We start from the raw sequence: 20,347 nt of genomic DNA, 5'->3' as shown, positions 1-20,347 counted from the left end.
CAAACCTGAGGTGATCTTTGCTATGCTGAGTGAGATTTCGAATCCATTTGTGCTGTTCCTCCGCAGAACCAGCTTTGAGGATAACAACATTGTCACATCCTTCAATAACATTGGAAATTAAGATTTCTCGAGAACCGCTTTTACCAGGCTGAATCAAAGTGTCCTGCAAAAATAACACAAAAATTTACAAATGGGATTGAGTTAACTTAATTTTGAAATAAGAAGTGATTACTTAGTTGACACTTGATGATTATCAGAAGATTCTTACTCTATCTACAGTAACAGTCTTTGCAGGCTTCTTGGCTGCTTCCTTATCATTTAATGATCTCCACAGATCAAGGCGGAAGGCTTGCAAGGCCCCATGCATCTGCGTCCAGACACCGGATGATTCCAGGAGAAGAGCGTTGCCACTGTAAGCCTCTCTTGAGACACAATCTGGTTGAGCAGCAAGACGACAGCAAAAGTGACCGAAGAGGGGCAGTTGGTGGCTTCGGGGCTCTGATAATGTAAAAAGTAAATTGAGTATGCAGTTCCAATATAGATGGTTAATTTAATCATTTTGTGTAAGTGAAGGGAAGGCTACCCACCAACGTTCTCAAGTTGAAGATCATGGGTGTGCACACTATCACCCACATCATCTAATGAAAGGTGCGCTGAGGCCATCAGCTCAAAGTTAGGTCCACTGTTAACAAAAATTAGAAAAATAATGTTGGATTTGGGGTTGTCTGTAAAAACAAGAGGGATAACAAGAGGAACACTTACATTCTACCAGTATTAAGTTCATCTCTGAGAGAGGCAGCCAACTTTTTCCCTACTGTGCGGCTGATGGAGGAATGGATTGAACGCTTGATTTTGTGAGGAGTAGAAGCTATGCTCATGTCATCCTGCATAACATGCCCCCAAATTTCCAAGCGAAGCTCAAAATCAGTTGGGACATTATTACTGAAAAAAATAAAGTGAAAAGTAAGGACTTGAAAGAATCTTTCAAATAGAGAGAAGCAAACGAACGGCCAAGGCAGTTCCATCCAAAAGATTACTCACAAAACATGGACATCTGGGTAGGTGAGGTCAGTGAGCGACCGGTCGACCGGGCAAAGGAGAGTGGAGTCCAAAATCTGGGTGCCGATCCGCGTCAGGACGAACACGGCAAACCGACGGTGGTCTCCCTTGTTTTTGAAGTGGTCCGTGTCCCTCCACATGAGAGGCATCCTCAGGTCCGAGACGGAGACCCGCGCCGTGCTGGGTGTCGACTGGCTGCAGCATCACCCGCGGACCGGGAAAACAGAACACAGAATCGTTAGCACCGTTTGAGACCCACGGCATGCCAGCAACCCGCTTTCTACCCTCCGGTTGGGGGCGAGAGAGACAATCCACCCCGCCAAGGGTCACTGCTTCCGTTCGGATTCCACTCCAACAGCCATTCCCATTTTCATTTTCTATTTCGGTTGGCCCAGCCAGGGCCCAGGTTGCGCTGTCTCCTTCGCACTGCACCGCCGCTCCGCTGCCACTACACTGCCACACCGCGGCCGCGCCGGAAGGGTGTCCTGTCTATTTGTGAACGTCAGTGGCAAAGAGCCCTCTCTCTCTTCCTCTCCGTTCGGGAAATGCCCCGCGAACCCGCAGCTGTTCCAGCTTCACCTGAGTAGGCAGATGAAGGACTTCTGGTTCCCCATTCATTTGTCGCACCGTTTCCTGCGCGATTTTCACGGCACGTATCAGAATCTACCTGCCTGCATTTCAGTCAGCAGAGCGCGACTGGGCAGCGCACGGGATTCGTGACGGTCAATGAAAGTGAGGGTAACAACTAACAAACAAAACCAAGGCACCGCGCAGCGCAAAGCGCCCCCACCCCTTGTAAATCTTCATTGAAAAAGCCTCTCCTCTCGATGGCGATGGCGGCGATGCTCACCTGAGCGTCCTGGCGGGGGCCCTGCGGCGGCGCTGCAGCTCGGCCATGTAGGCGGACATGCGCTCGTTGGAGGTGTGCAGCGACTTGGCCGCCTCCAGGGTCTGCGTCTGGTGGCGGCACGCGGCCAGCAGCCGGGTGGTGCCCTCGCGCATCCGGATCTCCACATCGATCTTCTGCTCCAGGTCCAGCTCCTGCGGGCACACAAACAAAAGCACGCCGTCAGCGACTTCACGGCAGAGTACTGCGCGTCGCGGCACGGCGACACCTGCCGCGGAAGGAGAGGAGGAACATGTGGGGGACACGACATCGGGTGGCGGACAGTGGCCCAAAGAGAAGCGCCGCGCCGCCGAGGAAGAGACGACCCACCCAGCCAGCCGCCGCGGCTCGGGGTCTATCTTCTATCCTCCTCCTCGCGACGAGCCAGAGCCAATTCCAGAGGCAAGGTGAAAGGGAGAGGGAGGGGGGCAACCGGACGGCCATGCCCGCCATGCCGATGTGGTGACTAGAACAACCAGCCGCCAGTTGGCAGTACCCTGTCGCGAAGCGCCAAGCTCGCACGTGGTGAACGCGGCAGCAGGACTGCGTTCGGAGGACGAGATACTTGGACTGGAATCCAGTCTTCGTTATCACAAGGCTCTTCGCGCGAGCCTGCAGTCTGAAACGCCCACCCACCCCAAAGTCAAGTCATGTTGTTGTTGTTGTTGTTGTTGTTCTGCCCGGCAGCACCGTGTGCCCGGGACGGCGGCGACGGCACGGCGTGGGTGAGGGCCGTTTCGAACAAGACGTCACGAGAACCAACTGTCAACAACAGAAACGAAGAACCAACGCCCCCGCGCGGCGCAGCGCGGTGCAGCGCGGCACGGCGCCCGGGCAGGCGGGCCAAGCGGGCCGCGCTCGCGTTTCGGCCGGGCCCGGCCGGGTGTTGAACCCAGAGCGCGGAGCGTGCCGTGAGGGAATTCCAATTGAGGCGCGCTGCGCGCATTAGAGGCCGCCAGCCTGCGCCAGCCTCGGTCACAGTAACGACTGCTGCTCGCTGATGCCGCACCGTTAGGCGCAGCCGCAGACTGATGCACATCCACTTTTCAAAGTCAAGCAGTGCGATCAAAATGTCGTTACTGTCACGCGCTGCAAATGCAGCGCAGCGCGCAGCCTGGCCAAATCTGCGGACAGGCAGTCTCCCTTCTCCCCGAGGTGTCGGCCGGGGGCCCAACCAGCGGCCCAGCCCGGAGGACTGCCGGCCGGGGCTGCGACTGGCCAAAAAGGCGCCTGATCGGTAGGCAGTCCCGGCGGCAGCTCTGCCGGCCGGGACAGCATTGCCGCCATTCTCAGGGGCAGGGGGTAGGGACAGCCCCACGGAACCAGCCCCGCCACCGGTGGTACGAAAGCACTTCCAAATGTCGCGATGGTTTCCTGCTCGGTTTCCCGAGAACTCTCATTCTCATGGCAAACCAGAGCCGCGCACGGCGGCGCTGTCCACTCACTCACTCACCGGAGTCAGAGGCCAGTGGACGGGGAAGGGGTTGTCCCTCATGGCGTCTGCTGCGCCTGCACGGTCCTGGCAGTGGTGGCAGTCCTGGAGGACCACGAGCACACTCAGCCACTGGTGGAGGAACACTCGCCGCCAAAACCAACACTCTCACACTTGCACTCTAGAGCTCAGAATCGCGCGCGAAATAGCCCGCATGCCCGTCAGCCGATCGTGGGGCGTGCGTGCAGCGGTCCATAACGCGGTGCTCGAGCTACTGGAAGAAGCGCGGGGGGCTCGCGCTCGCGGCACGCGCCAGGGGGAGGGGGAGGGGCGACGCCACCATCCACCCGCGTCTTGTAGCGTCTCGCCGGCGCCAAGGCGATGGCGCAGCCATTTTCGCCAACATCACCTGACGGCCGCGCGCCGCGCCACTCAAGCGGCGCGCCGCTCCGCCCCCGCCTCCAACGAGTCCAACAACGAGGTGCAGACGGGCGGCCGGCCGTGAGAACGCGACCAGGCCGTCCATGTCCATCGCCACGCCGCGGGATGGCTGCACTCGTCCGCGCGGCCACACTTCCACGGACTAGTTTTTACTTCGGAAAACACGGCCGGGGAGCGCGAAAAAAAAACGCCAGGGAAGCTCGAAAAAAACTTAACAAACGAATCAGAACCGAGTAGAGAGGCCACTTTCGTAGGGCTGTCCGTGCGTCCGCGGCTGCGTCGCTGGGAAGCGGAACCTCCAGTCTTGCCGCCCTTACCTTGAGGTTGTGCGCAATCTGGCGGATATAGTACAGGTCCAGGTCCTGCAGGATGTTCATCTTGCCGATGGCCTCCGCGTGGTCCGTGGTGGCCGACAGCCCGGGCGGCGACGTGGGCACGGCGGCCGGGGGCGCGCCGAAGGGGGCCCCCTTGGGGGGCGCCTTGCACGCCTTGCCGCAGCCCTTGCTGGGCCCCAGGCTGAGGGCGGCCAGCGGCGGGAAGCACGAGTCCATCGCGGAGTCACGCGTCACTGGCGCCACCGCGGCCAGGGCATTCCACGCGCTGCGGCACGCCGAGAGCACGGCGGAGGAGTGCGTCAAGCCGTGTGCGTGTGTCAGTGTGTGTGCGAGTGATAAGGACCCCACAGGCTGTCTCTTCGTGTTCGCTTATCACAGGTGCGCGCGTCTCGCAGCGCGCGGCTGCTGGGCTGGGACGCGGGGCCTGGAGATAAGCCGTGATCCGTCCAGGAAAGACACCGCCTTGGGTCCAAACTCAAAACGCCGCGGTGCGCGGTAACACGACGGTAACGCGGTACGCCCGCCGCTAACGGGACTCACTTGTCTGCGGGGCACAGCCACAGTGTCACGGCGCTGTCGCCGTCCTCCTACGCCGCGAGTCCCTCCGCGCCGCGCCGCGCAGCGTGTGCGTGCCCTGCGTGCACTCGGCAGCGGACCAATAGCCGTGGATGGCTGCGCCGCTGTGCCAAGGCAAGGCAAGGCTGGAAGGAAGGCTTCGGGCTTTCGGGGGGCGACGACCCGATGGCGGTGGCTCGCTGGCCCCCTCCAATGTCCACCAGAGAGCACCGCGGGACCGCGGGGCCCCGCGACGCGACAGCGCGACATCCCCGCCGGCCCGGCCAGCCCCGCTAGCGCTGCCGAAGACGGCTGGCCGCGCCGCCACGCCCGCGCCCTGCACATGCACCACGCCGTGCTCGCCGCCAGACTCGGACCCGAAAAGGCGAACGACGGGGCGCTGACGTGCGATACGCCATCGGTCGCGCCTCGCCTCAGATGAGAGAAAGAGAGCCATCGAATGAGCGACCCGATGAATGATGTATGAATGAGGGATGCAAATCAAGGAAGGTAATGCGTCTCTCTTTCTCTCTCACGCGCTCGCCGTCCCAACGCGGACATGCTCCCAAATGAAAGCACGCAGCGCCGGGGCTTGGCCTGGGCCAAACGGCCCACCACGAGGTGTTGCGTGCGTTTCGAGCTTGAGTCATCGAGCTACTCGTCGCACTACTCGCTCGCGAGGCGTGGAGGGTGGCGAGGAGGGTGGCCGAACGGAAGGGAGGAAAGGGGAAGGGGGCTGCATCAGATACACCCCTAATGAAGCAAGGCCGGGCCGGGCATGGCGGTGGGGTGCATGAGGGCGCCGAGGTTCGGGCCGCCCGGCTTGCGCCACACGTGCTGCACGCGGTGCACGTCGGCGTCGTCGAGGGCAGCACGTGTTTGGCGGTGGCACACGCCCCCGCCGACCCTCGCCCTGTCTCTGTCGCACTGGCGGGGCGTTGCGCCGGGGCGCGAGAGAGACGGAGCGACGCAGCCGGCATGCCCTCATGCACACGCACGGCCTGCAGTGCCTGCAGTGCCTCGGCCACGGCCCACATGGCCCACCGCGGCGCCGCGCATTGTGCTCCGGTACACAAACTACAGTGTACATAAATCCCGGCGGGGGCGCAACGCAACGCTCCCGAACCGAACACGCCTCCAGCCGAGACGCCGCGGCTCCCAGACACAAACGTTCCGGACGGTAGAGCACGTCCTGCGTGGAGTCAGCCTGGAGCGCGTGCATCAGCCAATCGGCTCAGCTCGGCGAAGAGCAAGGCCCTGCCCGACAGGCAGACCTGGGAGACTGCTTGTCCAACGACGGGCACACCTCAGGGCTGGCCTCGGGTCCTTACCTCCAAGTGCAACCCAGACAACGCTCTCGGTGAGGCGGAGGGGGAGGGGCCCTAACCTGCCCGTGTCATTCCGGTCCATTTACGACGCGTAATCGCCTCGCCTCTCCATGCAAATGCCACCATCACGGCGCGAGTAAGACCCAAGACCCGCCGGCCGGGCGGCCCCGCCCTGCCCTGCCCCGCGTCGTGGCCCAGGGCTCAACTGGCCGAGCCGAACCCCCCACCTCCTCCGTGCGGACGGGCCCGAGTCGTGACAACACGCCCCGCAAGACTGAAATGAATCACATCAGGCAATTCCCCCCCCCCCGGCCCGGCCTCAAATCGAGCCATTTTTCATAGTCGATGATCGAGTTCGCGTGGGACTCTGGGACGGCAAAACGAAAGGCGTGTGTGCAGGCAGTAAATAGTGCGCTCAACGGGGCAGGGCGGCACGGTGACAATGCGTCACATCGACAGCGGGTCTCCATCGGTGTCCGGGACGCCAGTTTACAGAGTAGGGCGCAGGGACCGCCGGGGACCGCCACCGGCCGCGACGCAGACAGAATGCAGACGGCGTCGCGAACCTCGGCCTGGGCCGCACGAGCCCCAAAATGCCAGCCGGCGCGCGGTGCACATCCGCTGCTTGCCGCCCTGCTGCAGCACAGGAAACAGGCAGGCAGACGCGCAAGCTCTCCTCCAATCAGAGCGCCGCGTCAGACAGTCAGTCAGACACGCACTTCATTTTTTCCGGGCGACTCCGCGCCTCGCCAGCCGCCGCCTGTACACTGTCGGGGGGAAAAGTTGATCGTTTCCGACATTTCCGACACGACGGCGGCTCCGGACACACCGCACTCACACTCGCGCCCCGAAAGCAGAGCCCAGCTGCCGTCCCGCGGGTCCCGCGGGTCAGACTCTGGCGTCGGCGTCGCGTCGGCGCGGCGACAAGGATGCAATTATTGCCGCTGCCGGCCGAAAGGCGTCCCGGGCCGCGTCAGAGAGAGACAGAGGCAAGGCAAAAGGGTCCCGTTGTGAAAGTGACGGACGGCCGGCGCCGAGGGCTGGCTGGGCGCGCTGGGCGTCGCGTCGGCCTGAGCTGCTTGGGCTGCTTGGGCTGCTTGGGCGTGGATGGCTCCGTGCCCTTCGGCGCCCTTCGGCCCTTGGTCAGGCCGGCCGGGCTGCCCTCCGTGCCGCCGGCCCAAGGCCCTTCGTGCCCTTGAAAGGGAAAGGGGCGTCCCACGCGAGGGCTTGGACGAGGCCTCGGACCCCCCGCGGCCGCGGCCAGCCCTGCGTGCCTACACGCCCTGCACGCGGCGTGATGCAACCGCGGCACAGAGATTAGGCTCCACGACGCCGTGGCCCGATCACGCGGGCGGACTAAAGTTGCCGCCAAAACCGAGCGCCGCCACGACGCCGTCGCTAGCACCTCGCCTCTAACGCGTATTTGCGCAGGTGGACAGGACAGCCTGGACGGCCTGGACCAGAGACCGCAGCCGCACGCAGTCGGGGCCGCGGCCTCTGGCTCCTCCACTACACTGGCACAGAGCGGCCAGGCCGGGCGGGGCCAGGCGGGGCGGGGCCGCGGCCGTTGTCACGGCAACGAGCGACTTCCGTCGCCATGCCAACCCTGCGGCCCTGCGGGGCGCGCCGTCCGACTCCAAGATGGGCAAGATGGTGCACACGTGGGGGCTGGGGGCGCTAATTAACAGTTACGCTGCGGGGGGAGGCGGTGGGGTCGAACCCGGGCGGGGGCGGGGTCGCCTCTACACGCGTCGCACTTGAGTGTGAAAACCTAAATCCCTTTGGTTACACGCAATACCGCAGTCGGAGTTGCAGTGGACCAGCAAAGACCGGAAAAGGGTTTTACCTACGCCACTGGCTCCTCGGCGGCGAGGGAAGGCCCAGGCGAGGCCCGGCCCAGGCAGGCAGGTGGGCCACCGCCGTCCACCGCAAGCCAGCGTGCGGTCGGCACGCCCAGTGGCGCGGCCCGCCAAAAGCGCTGCCGAGCCGAGGGCCGCGTCGAGGGCCAAGCCCCGCGTCCCCGTCCCGCCAGCGTCTCTTGCCTTGCTCCTTGCCGGCTAGCCGCGACCGAAATATACCGCACGCCCTGCCCGCTCCGCCATAACGCGCCGCCAGAGCCGCGGCAGTCACACTCCACGGCCGGGGCGCCAAATCACGCCAATCCGCGGCACGGTGCACGGCGCCTCCACGCCCCATTCGGCGTGCGAAAAACCTAAAGCGGCCGCGCGTGCGGCCAGCCGGGCCGGGCCGGACGGACGGCACGGCGAGCGGCAGCCACTCCCGTTAGATTTGCGCACCGCGCCAAGTACGGCACCACGGCCCACTCGACAAATATGTTTGCAAAGGCAGCACCGCACGGCACGCCACGGGCCAGGGAGTGGCGAGCGGCCAGGAGGGGGCGCAGCGCGCAGCGTTCAGCCAGGCGCACTACACCGCGGACGCCGCGCCCGCCGCCGCGCCCCGCGGACGTGACCCTCTCCAGCCGGCCTTCCCTCCACCTGGGCGCGGCGCGGCGCGACGGCAGAACAGCTGGGCGACGCCCCGCCCCGCCCCGCCCCGAACGCCATTTCCGATCGTAAAACTCGGGTCGTTCAAGAGCGGACCCGGTACCCACGGGCCGCGGGCTGCACGGGGCGGATCCAGGAAGGGCCGGCCGCACCAGAGCAGCGACGCCCATCACGGTCCTGGACGGTCCTGGAGTCGGGGGGGAAGGCGGGGCTGCCTGGACCGCCTGGACGGACGTACTCCTCTCCACGGTAATGACTAGCCGGCCGGCCGGGCGGCCCCCGCGACCTTCACGCCGTGATGCAGGCCGTGCTGCAGGCCGGGGGTGGGAGCGACCGCGGGCCAGCCCGCCGGCCAGCCCTGCCGGCCCACCGCAGCGGCGTCCCCGTCCCCGCGTCGCGCAGACCAGGACCCCTCGCCGTCGCCAGTCGCCGCCCTGGTCGAGCTCCCACGCACACACAACTCGCAGCATATAACGAACTGAACTTGACTTGACAACCACAAAAGCCGACGCCAGATTTGACAGCCTATGAGGGTCGCTTTGCTGGACTTGGTCGTGTAGAGTATGGTGTGTGCATGTGTGTGGGCGGACTGTTGTTGTTGTTGGTCCACTTTCTTCGCTGACCATTCCCAACAACAACAACGCTCCGCTAACTTGACGGCACTCCTCCAAACTTACAAACAACAACAAACTTCAACTCCGCCGGCAAGCACTAACAACACTGCTGCCGCGCGCACGCACACGCACACTGAACACACGCGCACGCGTCACACACGCGTCGGGTTTGGCACAATCGGCGTCGTCGCGACGCGTCGGGCAGGCGTCGGCGTCGCGCGGTACGGACTCACGGAGCCAGCCGGCTGTCGCGATTACTCAGCCAACACTGCAGGCAGGCTGGGCTGGCTGGGCTGGGACTCGAACGACTCGAACCCGACGCCCGAGAACGAGAAGCAGAAGGAGGAACAGCGGCCGGCGGCGGCGCGGCTCGCCACGGCCAGGCTCTCTCACTGTGCCGCGCCGCAACGCCACGCCGCGCCACGCCGCCAACCCCCTCGCACCTCACCCCTCTCACCCCCCGTGGCTGCCAGCTCGGGCTGCCGGCCGCCCCGCCGTCCTGGGCTGGGCGTCTAGCCGTCGTGTGCGTGCGTGCGGATGCACCCGTCGCGACGCCGACGACGAAAAGGAGCGCGACGCCGACGGGATTCGAACCTCGCGCTCGCGGGGATGCGGAAGAAGCCGCACTGCTGTAGGTTCCTTTATCAAAGTCATCATCGCGGTGCCAAGAGTCAGCCACATGGCGGTGACGGCCATCGTCACGTCCAGGGCTTTGTTCTTCCCTGAGACGTCCGCTCGAAGCGGCCCCCGCTATCTCCATTTCGCGGACCCGCCACAATCCGATCCCGCACTGGCAAGTCACAGAGTCACTGTCGGCTCGGAACTCGGAACGACTCGGAACAGCAGGCCCCTTGAACCAACACCGACCCAACCGGCGTACGGCGAAGGCGATAGCGGAGTGGGGCGTTGCGTGGCGAGGCTTCAGCCTCAACCAGTGCAAATACGAATGCGCAGCGACGCGCGGCCGACGGCCAGGTCGCTCGCGTCCTGTCCTGCCGCTGCCCGCAGCCCCGTCAGGGCGATATTTATCAATGAGGAGAAAAAAATGATTAAAAAAAAGAGGTTTCTAAGGAAACTGCAAGGGAGTGATGGCAGCGCGATAAGGTGTGACTCGGTGATAGGCACCCCTTCCCTCCCCTCCCACTCGCCTGCTTGCCGGCTGACGGACGCGTCGTAAACATTACGGGAGATTGCGGCTTTTGTTTGGCATCCCTGCAGCGCAAAGCGCGAAGCACGCGAAGCAGTGCAAAAGCAGGTCCCGCCGTCCCGCCCGCAAAACCCTACACAGCTAAAAAAGCTCGAATAGAATAAAAAGAAAGACAACTGCTGGTGCATAAGGCAGGTACGTAAATAAATGAAGATTTCGGGTAAAACCGCCGATCGGATTGCCAGCGCGCTCCAACGCGCGAGACATTCCCTTCGTCCGAGGGAAAATAAAGAAGACCAGAGATTCACTTGAACACGATCGCGGTTGCCGTAACCAGCAGTGTACGAAGCTGTTCCCGGCGAGCTGCTCAATGGACGATTGTGCGTCGTCGTCCTGCCGTCATCTTCACTTTTCTTTTCATTTAATTGAGAGAGGATGCCCTTATGTCCCGCCCTTGGTCCAATGCCGCCCTCGGCGGGGCTACCCTCCCAAAAAGCACACCGCGGCCTTGGTCTCGCCGGCACTGTCCCACGGGCAGCTGATCAACCACCGTTTGGACGAAACGGCGCCAGGCGCCTGCTGCCTGTGCGAGCGCACCTGTGAGACGACCTGGTGACAGCATTGATTCCGATCTTCCCCTAATTTGACAGAATACACTTGCCCGAGAGGGGGAGGGGCGATCATGTGTGTGGCCCGGGTATGGGAAAGGGGGGGGGGGTCCTTCCTGTCGTACACTGAGCCCGCTGAGCCGCAGAGGTGCGTTCGTCTGTCTGTCCGTCTCCACACCGTGTGTCTTCCTCGACCCTTCCCGGAAACTGCGCCGCTTTCAAGGCGCTCCTGTGGCTGCTGGAAGAAGAAGGAGGAGGAAAAGGAGAAGAAGGCGACGCGAGAGAGTCCGGATGAGAAAAGAAGGGGTACTCACTGACTTACTGAACAAGTCTAAGGCACTGACTTTCAGTCGGCTTATATGGTTAGGGCGTCAACACGAGAGAACTCTTTCTTGTTCAGGTAAGATGCTCATCCCAGAACGTTGGCAACGAGACACGAACAAAGCTGATGACGACAGCTCTGATAGGCCAAAGGAGCCAGGCCAGCCAACCAGGCCGGCCACCCCCCAGGGGGCACCAGGGGCACCAGGCTGCAGGCAGGCGGCTCCGAGAGTATCGCTTACACTGCCCCACGTGGGAGCGCGTCGCCGCGTCGTCGCTTCTCGAATGTCGGGCTGTTTGTTTGACAAGTCCACACCGCCACGGCTCGACGCGCGCGATGCCAGCGCCCCAGCATCCGGACGAATCTCGGCGAACACCAGAACTGATGATTTGTCGCCCCAAACCGAATCAAGTGTGACAGGAATTTTGGGAGTGCATTTTGAGGCATGGCTGCCTGCGCTGTGCCGCCTACGCGCCATGAAGCCTTTCCCGGCCTAGCCAGTCCCGGTGCCCCGGCGGTGCCCCGGCGGTGCCCCGGTCCCCCAAGCCCGGCTTGCAGGCCTTGCAGGCTTACCGCTTAGCGCGACTTACAAGCGCTTTCCCTCTCTCGCCCGGCTTCCTCCCCGGGGCGGCCATCATCGGAGGCGTCGCCGCGACCACGACGGCCACGACGGCGACGTCGGTACCCACCTGCCAGCGCCGCCAGCGGCACGCCAGGCACTCGCCGCGCAGCTCCTCGCGCAGCCTGTCCGACACGATCACGTCCACGGAGCGCACCGTCTTGACGCGGGCCAGCGCCGAGCCGAGGCGCGCGCGGCACTCGCACAGCACGTCGCCGACGTCCCCGGCGCCCACCACCACCCTGTCACCCACGGCCGGGGGGCGGCGCGGCGGCGGCGGGGGCGGCGGCCTCGGGGGCAGGCACGCCAGGGACGCGGCGCGCTCGAACACCGGGGGCGGCTCCGTGAGCACGCGGCGCGGCGGGTTGACGCGGAAGGTGCCCGCCACGGGCGACGACACCTCGGACGCGTCGCGCCGCGGGCTGCCCTTGGGGCCGCGCAGCAGGGGCAGCGAGCGCTGCAGGTGGCCGCGGACCAGCGCGGGGGACGTCCTGGCCGAGTCCACGAAGGAGGACAGCGCGGCGCTCAGGCGGTGCGACAGCCGCGGCGAGCACGGCCCGGACGACGGCGGCCGCCAGACGCGGCGCGGGGGCGGCGGCGTCGAGTAGACGGGCGGCAGCGGGATGGAGTACAGCACTGCGTCGCGCCCGCGCAACATCACTGTAATCCCGTCGTCGTCGTCGTTGTCCTCGTCGCTGTCCTCTTCTCGGGGAGGCCGTGGTGGTGGCGCCCCGGACGGCGGCCGCGGCTTGGGCTTGGGGCTGACGCTCGGAGGTATCCGTCTAGCGGACGCCGGGGGCGGCCGCGGTACGTTCATGTAAGGACGGGGCACGTTCATGTACGGACGGGGCACGTTCATGTAAGGACGGGGCACGTTCATGTAGGGCGGCGCCACGTTCACCTGCGGCCGCGGCACGTTCATGTACGGCGACGCGGCGGGGCGCGGCGGGCACATGTAGGGGGAGGCGGCCCAGGACGACGTCGCCGCCGAGACGCGGTAGCGCGACGGACACGCGTACACCGACGGCCGGGGCGTGGCGTAGCACCCCAACCCCACGAGGGGCTTCGACGGCGGCGGGGTGAGCACCGGTTTGGGCGGCACGGGCGGGCGCGGCGGGCGCGACATGGCGACGTACTCGGCAGCACGGCGGCATCGTCATGCTCGGACAGCAGTCACTGGACCAAAGGCACTAAGGCACGCGCCGGCGGCCAACGCGAATGAACCGTCTCCAGCCTCCCCCCCTCCCCTCTCATTAGAGATGGCCTGTGCCCTGGCCTGTGTCGCATGGGGGCAGCGCGGCAGCGCCGTGCAGGCGGTGCACGCCACGTCAGAGGCCAGGGACGCCGCGGAGCAGCGGAGCGGAGCGCCTGCTGGCGGGGCCTCGCGAGGCTCCAGAACTGCACCTGTCTTCGTCGCACCCCTGCCCGCCGCGGCCGGAGAGCGAGAGCAGCGGTCAGTCCCTGCGGTTTCGGACGACGCCCGGCAGGCCGTCGGGCAGGCCGCCTCGCTCGCGCCTTTGGTCGCCTCAATTGGGCCCGTCCCGCAGGCCGGCCGGACACAGGCCGGACACGCCCCCTCCCCCAGGGCCGCGACGACGCCGTCGACGCCGTCAGAGGCCGCTCTCGCGCCGCGCACCCCGCCGACAGTGCGTCCTGGCCTCGCGTCAGAAAACCTTGGTACCCATCGTCATAACACTGTAACGATAAAAATCGAGTTGAGGGCGCCTCGATTGAGTGCGTTGCGTCCCTCGCGGGCCCCGGTACCGCGTGACGGCCCGGGCCTCGAAGAAGCAGAGATGTGCGGAACGGGCGTCTGGTTGTGTACAATGGAGGCGCGGCCCTGCAGGGGCGCGGGGCTCGCAGTGACGGACTGACGGAGCGCTGTCAAGCGGGCACTATTCTAGGTCAAGCTCGCCCCGCTCGACCGCGAGGCGCCGGCCCGGGCCGCGCCACCGCGCACGCCGACCGGGCATTGTTTACTGCTGCAGCGGCGTGGCGGTGCGTCACATTACACGGAAGGGCGGACAGACAGACAGACAGACAGACACGTCCCTGGCGAATCCCGCCCCTTCGGTGACAAGACGCTACAGTGCCACAGTTCCACATGCGGGGGAGCGCGCATTCTCATTTTCCGGCCCATTCCGAGAAGATGGCATTACCATGTCGTCGGCATGACGCCACGCCCACTGCAGCAGCAGGGCCTTCTCGGCCTTCTGGGCGACGTCGCCGCCCAAATGAACGAAGCGACGCCGCCTCCAGTGTCCCACAGTCACATGTGTTTCGTTTCTTCGAGTTTTTCCATGAATTTTCTTCTTGTTTGGCGAGTGGTCTCTTTGTCCGCTTCGCAGGTCGCGTCGCGGGGCGCGGGGGCCTGGCGGCGGGGCCCTACGCGCCACCAAAGCCCGCTTGGCGCCACATCGGCCGGCCAGTCCTAGGGCAACCCTTCTCCGACCTGACCACAGCGGAGAGAGGGAGAGGGAGGGAGGGCGAGGGAGGGAGACGAGCGGAGCGTGCATTCGGTAGTGGAGAGGCGCGAGGACTGGCTTCGGAGGCGACGGCCACACGGCCACTAATTTTAGATTCTTGCGCACTTTCCCCCTCCGCCCGCCCCTCCTCCGCGCGGACGCCGCGCCGCGGTCAGCGTCACAAGAAAGGAGGGTAATTCTCGAGTTACCCGGCACGGCAGGCACGGCAGTGTCGCAGCGCCGTGTCGTGGCGGTAGGGCGATTCCGCGTCGCTCCGTCTCCCTCGCACTCTCCGGCACGTCGGGACAGTCACGGCGGCCCGCGAGCGCGAGCGAGACAGCGACAACGAGAGCCCGCTGCAGAGTCGGCACCGCGCGGCCTGGCGCGGCCAAAGCGCGGCGCACCGCGGCCACTCCGAGTCCCTGTGAATCAAGTTACGCCTGGCGACGCGACGACGCCGCGCTCACTAGCCGAGCCAGCCTCGACGGCGCGGCGGTGGCATTTTGCAGTGCAGGGCGCCCAGCCCGCAGTCCGCAGGGGCAACGTCCCGCGGTCCGAACGTCCAGCACTATTGGCACGGCGACCGGAGGGCTGCACGGCTACAGGGCGAATCCGCAGTCCGCACAGCGATGGCGTACGATGACGTCGCTCTGTCTCGCTCGCACGCGCAGGGCCCGAAGGGCGTTACCGCAGTGCTACGAGAGAGTCAGCGTCTACACTGGCGGGGCCGGGCGGGGCTGGCGTGGGCCGAGTCATGTCGTTTGGCACATTAGAGCGACACACTCGACCGCACAGAGAGAGAGACTGGGTCAGGCACGCCGCGGCGTGGGCGTAAGTGCAAATGCGTACGTGTGTGTGAGCGGGAGGGGAAGCGCATGGGAGGAGGCACGGAGATTTGAACGCGCTGCTTTGGCATCGAGTCAAGGACCTCCGGCTTGACGAGGCAAGTGTGTGAGACATACACACACACACACACATGTGCCGTGCGATGATTCCATCTCGACAAACCGCAATTCAGCGACTTGGTGCAGCACAGTGGCCGTGTTTGCTGCGCTGGCCGTGCTGGCCGAGCCAAGCGCCATTGCCCCCTTAGTCGCGCGTTGCAAACGAGGCCTCAGCTCGGACAGCTTTGCTTGAATGGCGACGGCCCGAGAAAATGGACCGCCTTCATTTCAATCAAAATACCGGAGCGGCGAGCGGCGCGCCGCGGCGCCAACGCCGTGCTGGCCTCGAACAAAAGGGGATTTCTATTTTCCTCTCCAGCGGCCGTTGATAAACTGGAGATTGAACGGACCCGTCCTGGGCGCGGCGTGTTCTGGGCGTGTTGGAAGCCCTCGACCCTCGGCCGGATGGTCGATCGGTCGTATCGATCCATCGATGGAAATGCAGACCTGTTCGGATCGTTTCGCTCCGACCGCCCTCGGGAACAATAAGACCATGACGCTGATGGCTTCCGAGCCGGGTCATCCGCGGGTTGCGTCACGACCACGATGAAGAGGAACGCGAGGCCGATCCGTCAAAACAATCCGAAGCCAAGACGCGGCCCAGGGTCTTCGAGACCAGGCCGGACCTCACAGCAACACGTACGGGAACACGCGGACTGAGATTCCAGTCCGTTTTGATATTCTCACTGAAATTAATGACGCGGTTCCAGAGCGTCATCACCGCTGTGATTCACCTGGTTCGCTCGGATTCGACTTGCGGCGCCGGCGGCGGGGCGAGCGAGGCGCGCGAGCGTGGGGTATCGACGCGCCGCAGGGAAGTCGGGCCGGCGATACCCCGCGCGCCGAAGCGGCCGTGGACCTACTCCGCGCCGCAGAGACTCCGCGCAGCTGCACCGCGAGCACCGCAACGCCTTCCGCGTTGAGGCAGGTCACGCGTGTCCGCTTGTCACTGGCAAAGCGCGTCGCTGGCGCAGCAAAGCGGCCAGAACGCGAAGAGCGTCGCGCAGTGCACAGAGCAGAGCGCACCGACAACCAGCCAGAACCACGCCAGAACCAGCTCTCCTTGGGCAAGACTTGACACCGGCCGTCCCGTCCCGTCCGACACACACACTCACACACACACTGGCAACCCAATTGCACTTTCCCGGCAACAAAGCAAACCGATTGCCATCAATATCGCAATCGACACTGCAATCGCGCGGCGCAAGGCGCGCAACGCCCTGGGACGGGCTGCTGCTGCTTGGCGGTGCCTGGCGGTGGTGATGACCCCCGAGGGGGACAATGGCAGCCCCGCGGGCCCCGCCAAGGGCCCGGCCGCCGCGCCGCCATCGGCGAGGTGCTTATCCCGCGTTAATCGGGGCACCGACAGGCTGACCATCAGGCGCCAGTCTCACTCTCTCGTGAGCCCGCGAGGGAGCGAGAGAGACAGAACGACGGAAAGCTGTGCTGAACTAGCCTGCAGGGACCCTCTGCCGAGGCGTGCCCTGGCAGCATGGCAGTGTGGCCCACCGGGCGCCGAATCCTTGCAGCGACGATGCACGCCGATAATTAACACCTCCGCCGCGCAGCCACGGCAAGGCGGCCCCGGGACGAGACTTGTTGTTGTTGTTGTTGTTGTGAGGCCGCGGCGATATTCCCACACACGATAGGGCGGCGGGTTTGTAGTCTAACAGGTGCATGCGAGGTGTTGCTGTATCTGGTAATCTGCTGCTGTTGCTGCTGCTGCTGCTGTTGCTGTGGCGGCGTGGGGAAGGGAGGGAATGCAGGCGCCCTGGGACGCTGCGCGGACTCTGCGCGGATGCGGCGCGGACGCTACGGGAAGTTGCGTGAGAAATTCTGCGCGGCGGCAATACGTTCCCATTACTTTCCATTACTCTCTCTGTCTCGCCCCTTTCGCCAAGGGCGGGGCGGGGCTCGCCATAACTAGGGAAGATGATATACTCGCCAAAGTAAACGACTGGCGCGCTGCCGCAACCGTTTTCTCGTCATAGAACTGTACTTCTTGACAAAAAATCGCGGAAGAGAGTTATTGGTTTGGATGAACAGTAAGTTTGAAATTGTCAAAGTCTTAACACATTTCACACGCAGGTGCCATTTAAAATAACTATTTAAAAAATTGCAACAGGCGCGCCGAGTGCCGCACAAGAAACCTGCTTCAAGCCAAGCTGTACCGTACGCACTGTGCTACATGGGCAATTAGACACGGCAGCGAAAGCAATCATCGAGGTATCGAACCTTCAGTGTCGCGCGAACGGGTTCCCTCCGCACACCCACACAGACACGCCACGCCACAAGGGGGCGGTGCAGACCAGCTCGGCGCTGCCGCACAGCCGAGTTGGAATCATTTCTTTTCTTTTTGGTAAACATTAAATAACCTCTCGAGTCAATGTTATCGGTCCCCGTTTTTGCCCCCGTTCGTCACGGCGTGTGACGCGGCGTGTGACAAACGGCGTGACGGCGCGTAACCGTGGCCAGTCTCGTTACACCGACCAGCGCGGTGCTCGCTGACTGATCGCGCCGAGAGAAAGAAATCCCACCGCGAGAGGGGAGAGAAAAAGGAGCTAAAACGGCAGAAAAAGAGACCAAAATAAAACTAAAACGGCCTGCCGAGAAAAAGAGTGGGGCTTGTGACATAGATTGATTGCGGAGGCAATGCACTGACTGCCACGCTGCCGAGACTCCCAGGGCCTCCGGGAGCGGTACCAGAGCGGTACGGTCCGGTGCTGCTGTGGCCTGGTGGGGCCCGGGGCAGGGGCAGGGGCAGTGACAAGGCTTCATTCCCCTCATTCGTTTGCAGTGCAGTGCCGGGCCGGGCCGGGCTGGGTGGCACCTGTTATGCAACATTAACACTTGCAGCCAACTGGCCGCGGCAGACGCTAATGGCTTCCAACGGCGTCCCCTGGCGTCGAACGGCCCGGCGGTCGACCCCCGCGACCCGCGGCCAGCCAGCCGGCCCGGCGTGCTAGGCGCGCCCGGCGCCACGAAGGCCGCCTGGAAGCTGGAGGCAGCTGGAGGCAGGCACTGGAAGGCACTCCGGGGCCGCGCGCCGGCATTCCTGGAGGAGACTCGTTGGAGGCGAAGGAGGCCGAGCTGCAGCGCGCGTCGGGGCCGTCGGGGCCAGGGGCAAGAAGGGCAGGACGGACGACGCCGTCCATCACCAGCACAGCCAGCACGGCCAGCAGCTGGAGAGGGAACGCATGGAAACGCGTATAAAGAGCGCCTTTTTGTGGGGCCGACGCCGACGCCACGCCGAGACAGGTCTTTTCTGGCCGAAGACGTCGTTTCCGCGTCCCGGACCGCGCCGATCTGGAGCTGGCGCCCCGGAAGCAGAGTCCAGGGACACACACACACAGACACACACACACAAACACACACGCCACCGTTAATTGGGGCAGTGATAAGGGCGTGTTTGATTGGCGCAGAGAAAGCGCGAGGCGGCGCATTGTCCGACAGTGGGGCGGACTGGACTGGGTTGGTTGGGCGAGCCTGCAGCCCTGCACCACCGCGTTCGCGGTCTAGAGCAGAGCGCAATAGATGAGGAGAAAAAAAAATGAAAAAGAGGTATCACGAGGCTTTTTATAATTCATTTTAAAAGCAGAAAACTGCGCGGCCAAGCTATGCGAGATGAAATTCCTTCACAAACGAACAACACAATAATTGTTGCCAGTTTAGAAAGGATAAGGAAGGTGAGAGAGGCAGCGGGGCAAACGGCTGTTGGGGGAGTCCCATCCCAGACTTGAGGAGTGCAGATCCGAGTGTGGCTTTCTAGGCGTGCACTCTTTGGCGGTCCCCGGGGCGGCGCGGCGGCGCGGCGGCGCCATGACCGGCCCTGGAACGCCAGGAACAGGGACCCCTTCGTGCGCGCCGACTCGGCGGACTCGGCCCCGCTCTTATGCCCGCTTAATCCTCTTATTTCTTGAGAACGCGGCATGATACTTCTCGCACACAAACAAACCTGTGCGCACGCACACACTCGAAAACGAGAAACAAGGGGCAAAGGCAAAGGAGGCAAAGGCAAAAGATTTGCGAGAGCTTGGCGGAGAAAGCTCTGCGTGCAATGGCACGGCGAGTTAGAGCGGTTCAAGGGATATCGCATAGGTAAACACGGACACACACGCAGACGAGAGGTGCGCAAGACACGACACGCCAGAGAGAGAAAAAAAGAAAATGAAACTGGGGTAGTCTTTTTGAGGTCGCCAAGGCAAGTCGCTAGGCGAGGTTCCGGTGGGTTCAATGATACATTTTTAACTTTTTCACAAAAAAAATATATTTATCTTGACAATTGTAATACGTTAAAGTCTGAACTGTTTAAAATTGGTGAGGCATTTTTCAGAGTTTTCGTGCTAGCACGCGCGTGTGTGCGCGCTGCGCTCTTCGGTCGTGAGAATGACCACCGCGAGCCATGCACACCCTTTTCACACGTTCGCGCGCGAGTTACGAAGCGACCCATGCACCTACACTTAACGAAATCACTCCACATACTAGTACCGGTTTGCCTTTTTAAAATAAAAATTCCACCCGAAGGCTCTGGGGCTCTCACGATGCGATAACTGCAAAGCGAGTGTCAACCGAGCTGATTCTGCAGCACAGAACTGACGTCGAGGCCCGTCCGCTTCCCACAGAGCACATGGGGCCGTTTCCAGGGGCAGTTGGCGGCGTTTGAGAGAAACCCCCCGTGTGCCATGTGGTGCCTGTGGCCGTGCCGCGCCGGCCCTGCAGCCAATTGCTGTCAATGAGTCCTGTCAATGAGTCTTGTCCGCGGCGCCGTGTGAGCCGGCCCGCACTGCACCGCCTCGATGGAGCCGTCAGCGGCAGGCAGCGGCAGGCAGCGGCCAGGGCGGTCTCGGCCTCCACGGTGCGCGGTGCGGTACGGACGGGGCACACAGCGGGCACAGTCTCCCGGGGCCGTCGCTCCCAGGGCGGCGAGTGCCACCCGGTGTGCCGTGCTGGTCTCATTAGTGACAGTAGAGAAAACGCACTGGCAGTGCAGGCACTGCGGACAAGCAGAGCAAAGTGACGTGTCCGATTCGGTACAAACTTCCCTTCCCGGCTCGTTTGGCCGAGCACGGCGATCGGATTATTTCA

The 20,347-nt window shown here is 63.7% G+C and overlaps 1 protein-coding gene across 5 annotated transcripts in view; it reads right to left on the bottom strand.

Moving 5' to 3' along the window:
- Positions 1 to 20,347, bottom strand: part of LOC117640957 (rhotekin-like) — a 39,766-nt gene that overhangs the window by 1,601 nt on the left and 17,818 nt on the right. Inside the window, exons 1-8 of one of the 5 annotated variants that reach the window (XM_034378009.1) lie at positions 9,221 to 9,447; positions 4,136 to 4,418; positions 1,910 to 2,100; positions 1,042 to 1,254; positions 763 to 942; positions 588 to 682; positions 269 to 498; positions 6 to 163 (exon numbers count right to left, since the gene is read on the bottom strand). In XM_034378009.1, the coding sequence (XP_034233900.1) occupies positions 6 to 163; positions 269 to 498; positions 588 to 682; positions 763 to 942; positions 1,042 to 1,254; positions 1,910 to 2,100; positions 4,136 to 4,369 (1,301 nt within the window). In that variant the 5' untranslated portion in view covers positions 4,370 to 4,418; positions 9,221 to 9,447. Of the gene's footprint in view, positions 1 to 5; positions 164 to 268; positions 499 to 587; positions 683 to 762; positions 943 to 1,041; positions 1,255 to 1,909; positions 2,101 to 3,398; positions 3,561 to 4,135; positions 4,419 to 9,040; positions 9,185 to 9,220; positions 9,448 to 20,347 lie in introns of those variants that run through there. The other 4 variants (XM_034378012.1, XM_034378010.1, XM_034378014.1 and 1 more) reach the window with 4 other exon arrangements.

Source organism: Thrips palmi, unplaced genomic scaffold (assembly GCF_012932325.1).
Source record: "Thrips palmi isolate BJ-2018 unplaced genomic scaffold, TpBJ-2018v1 HiC_scaffold_15, whole genome shotgun sequence".
Taxonomy (NCBI): domain Eukaryota; kingdom Metazoa; phylum Arthropoda; class Insecta; order Thysanoptera; family Thripidae; genus Thrips; species Thrips palmi.
This window is presented reverse-complemented; position numbering and strand designations above follow the sequence as displayed.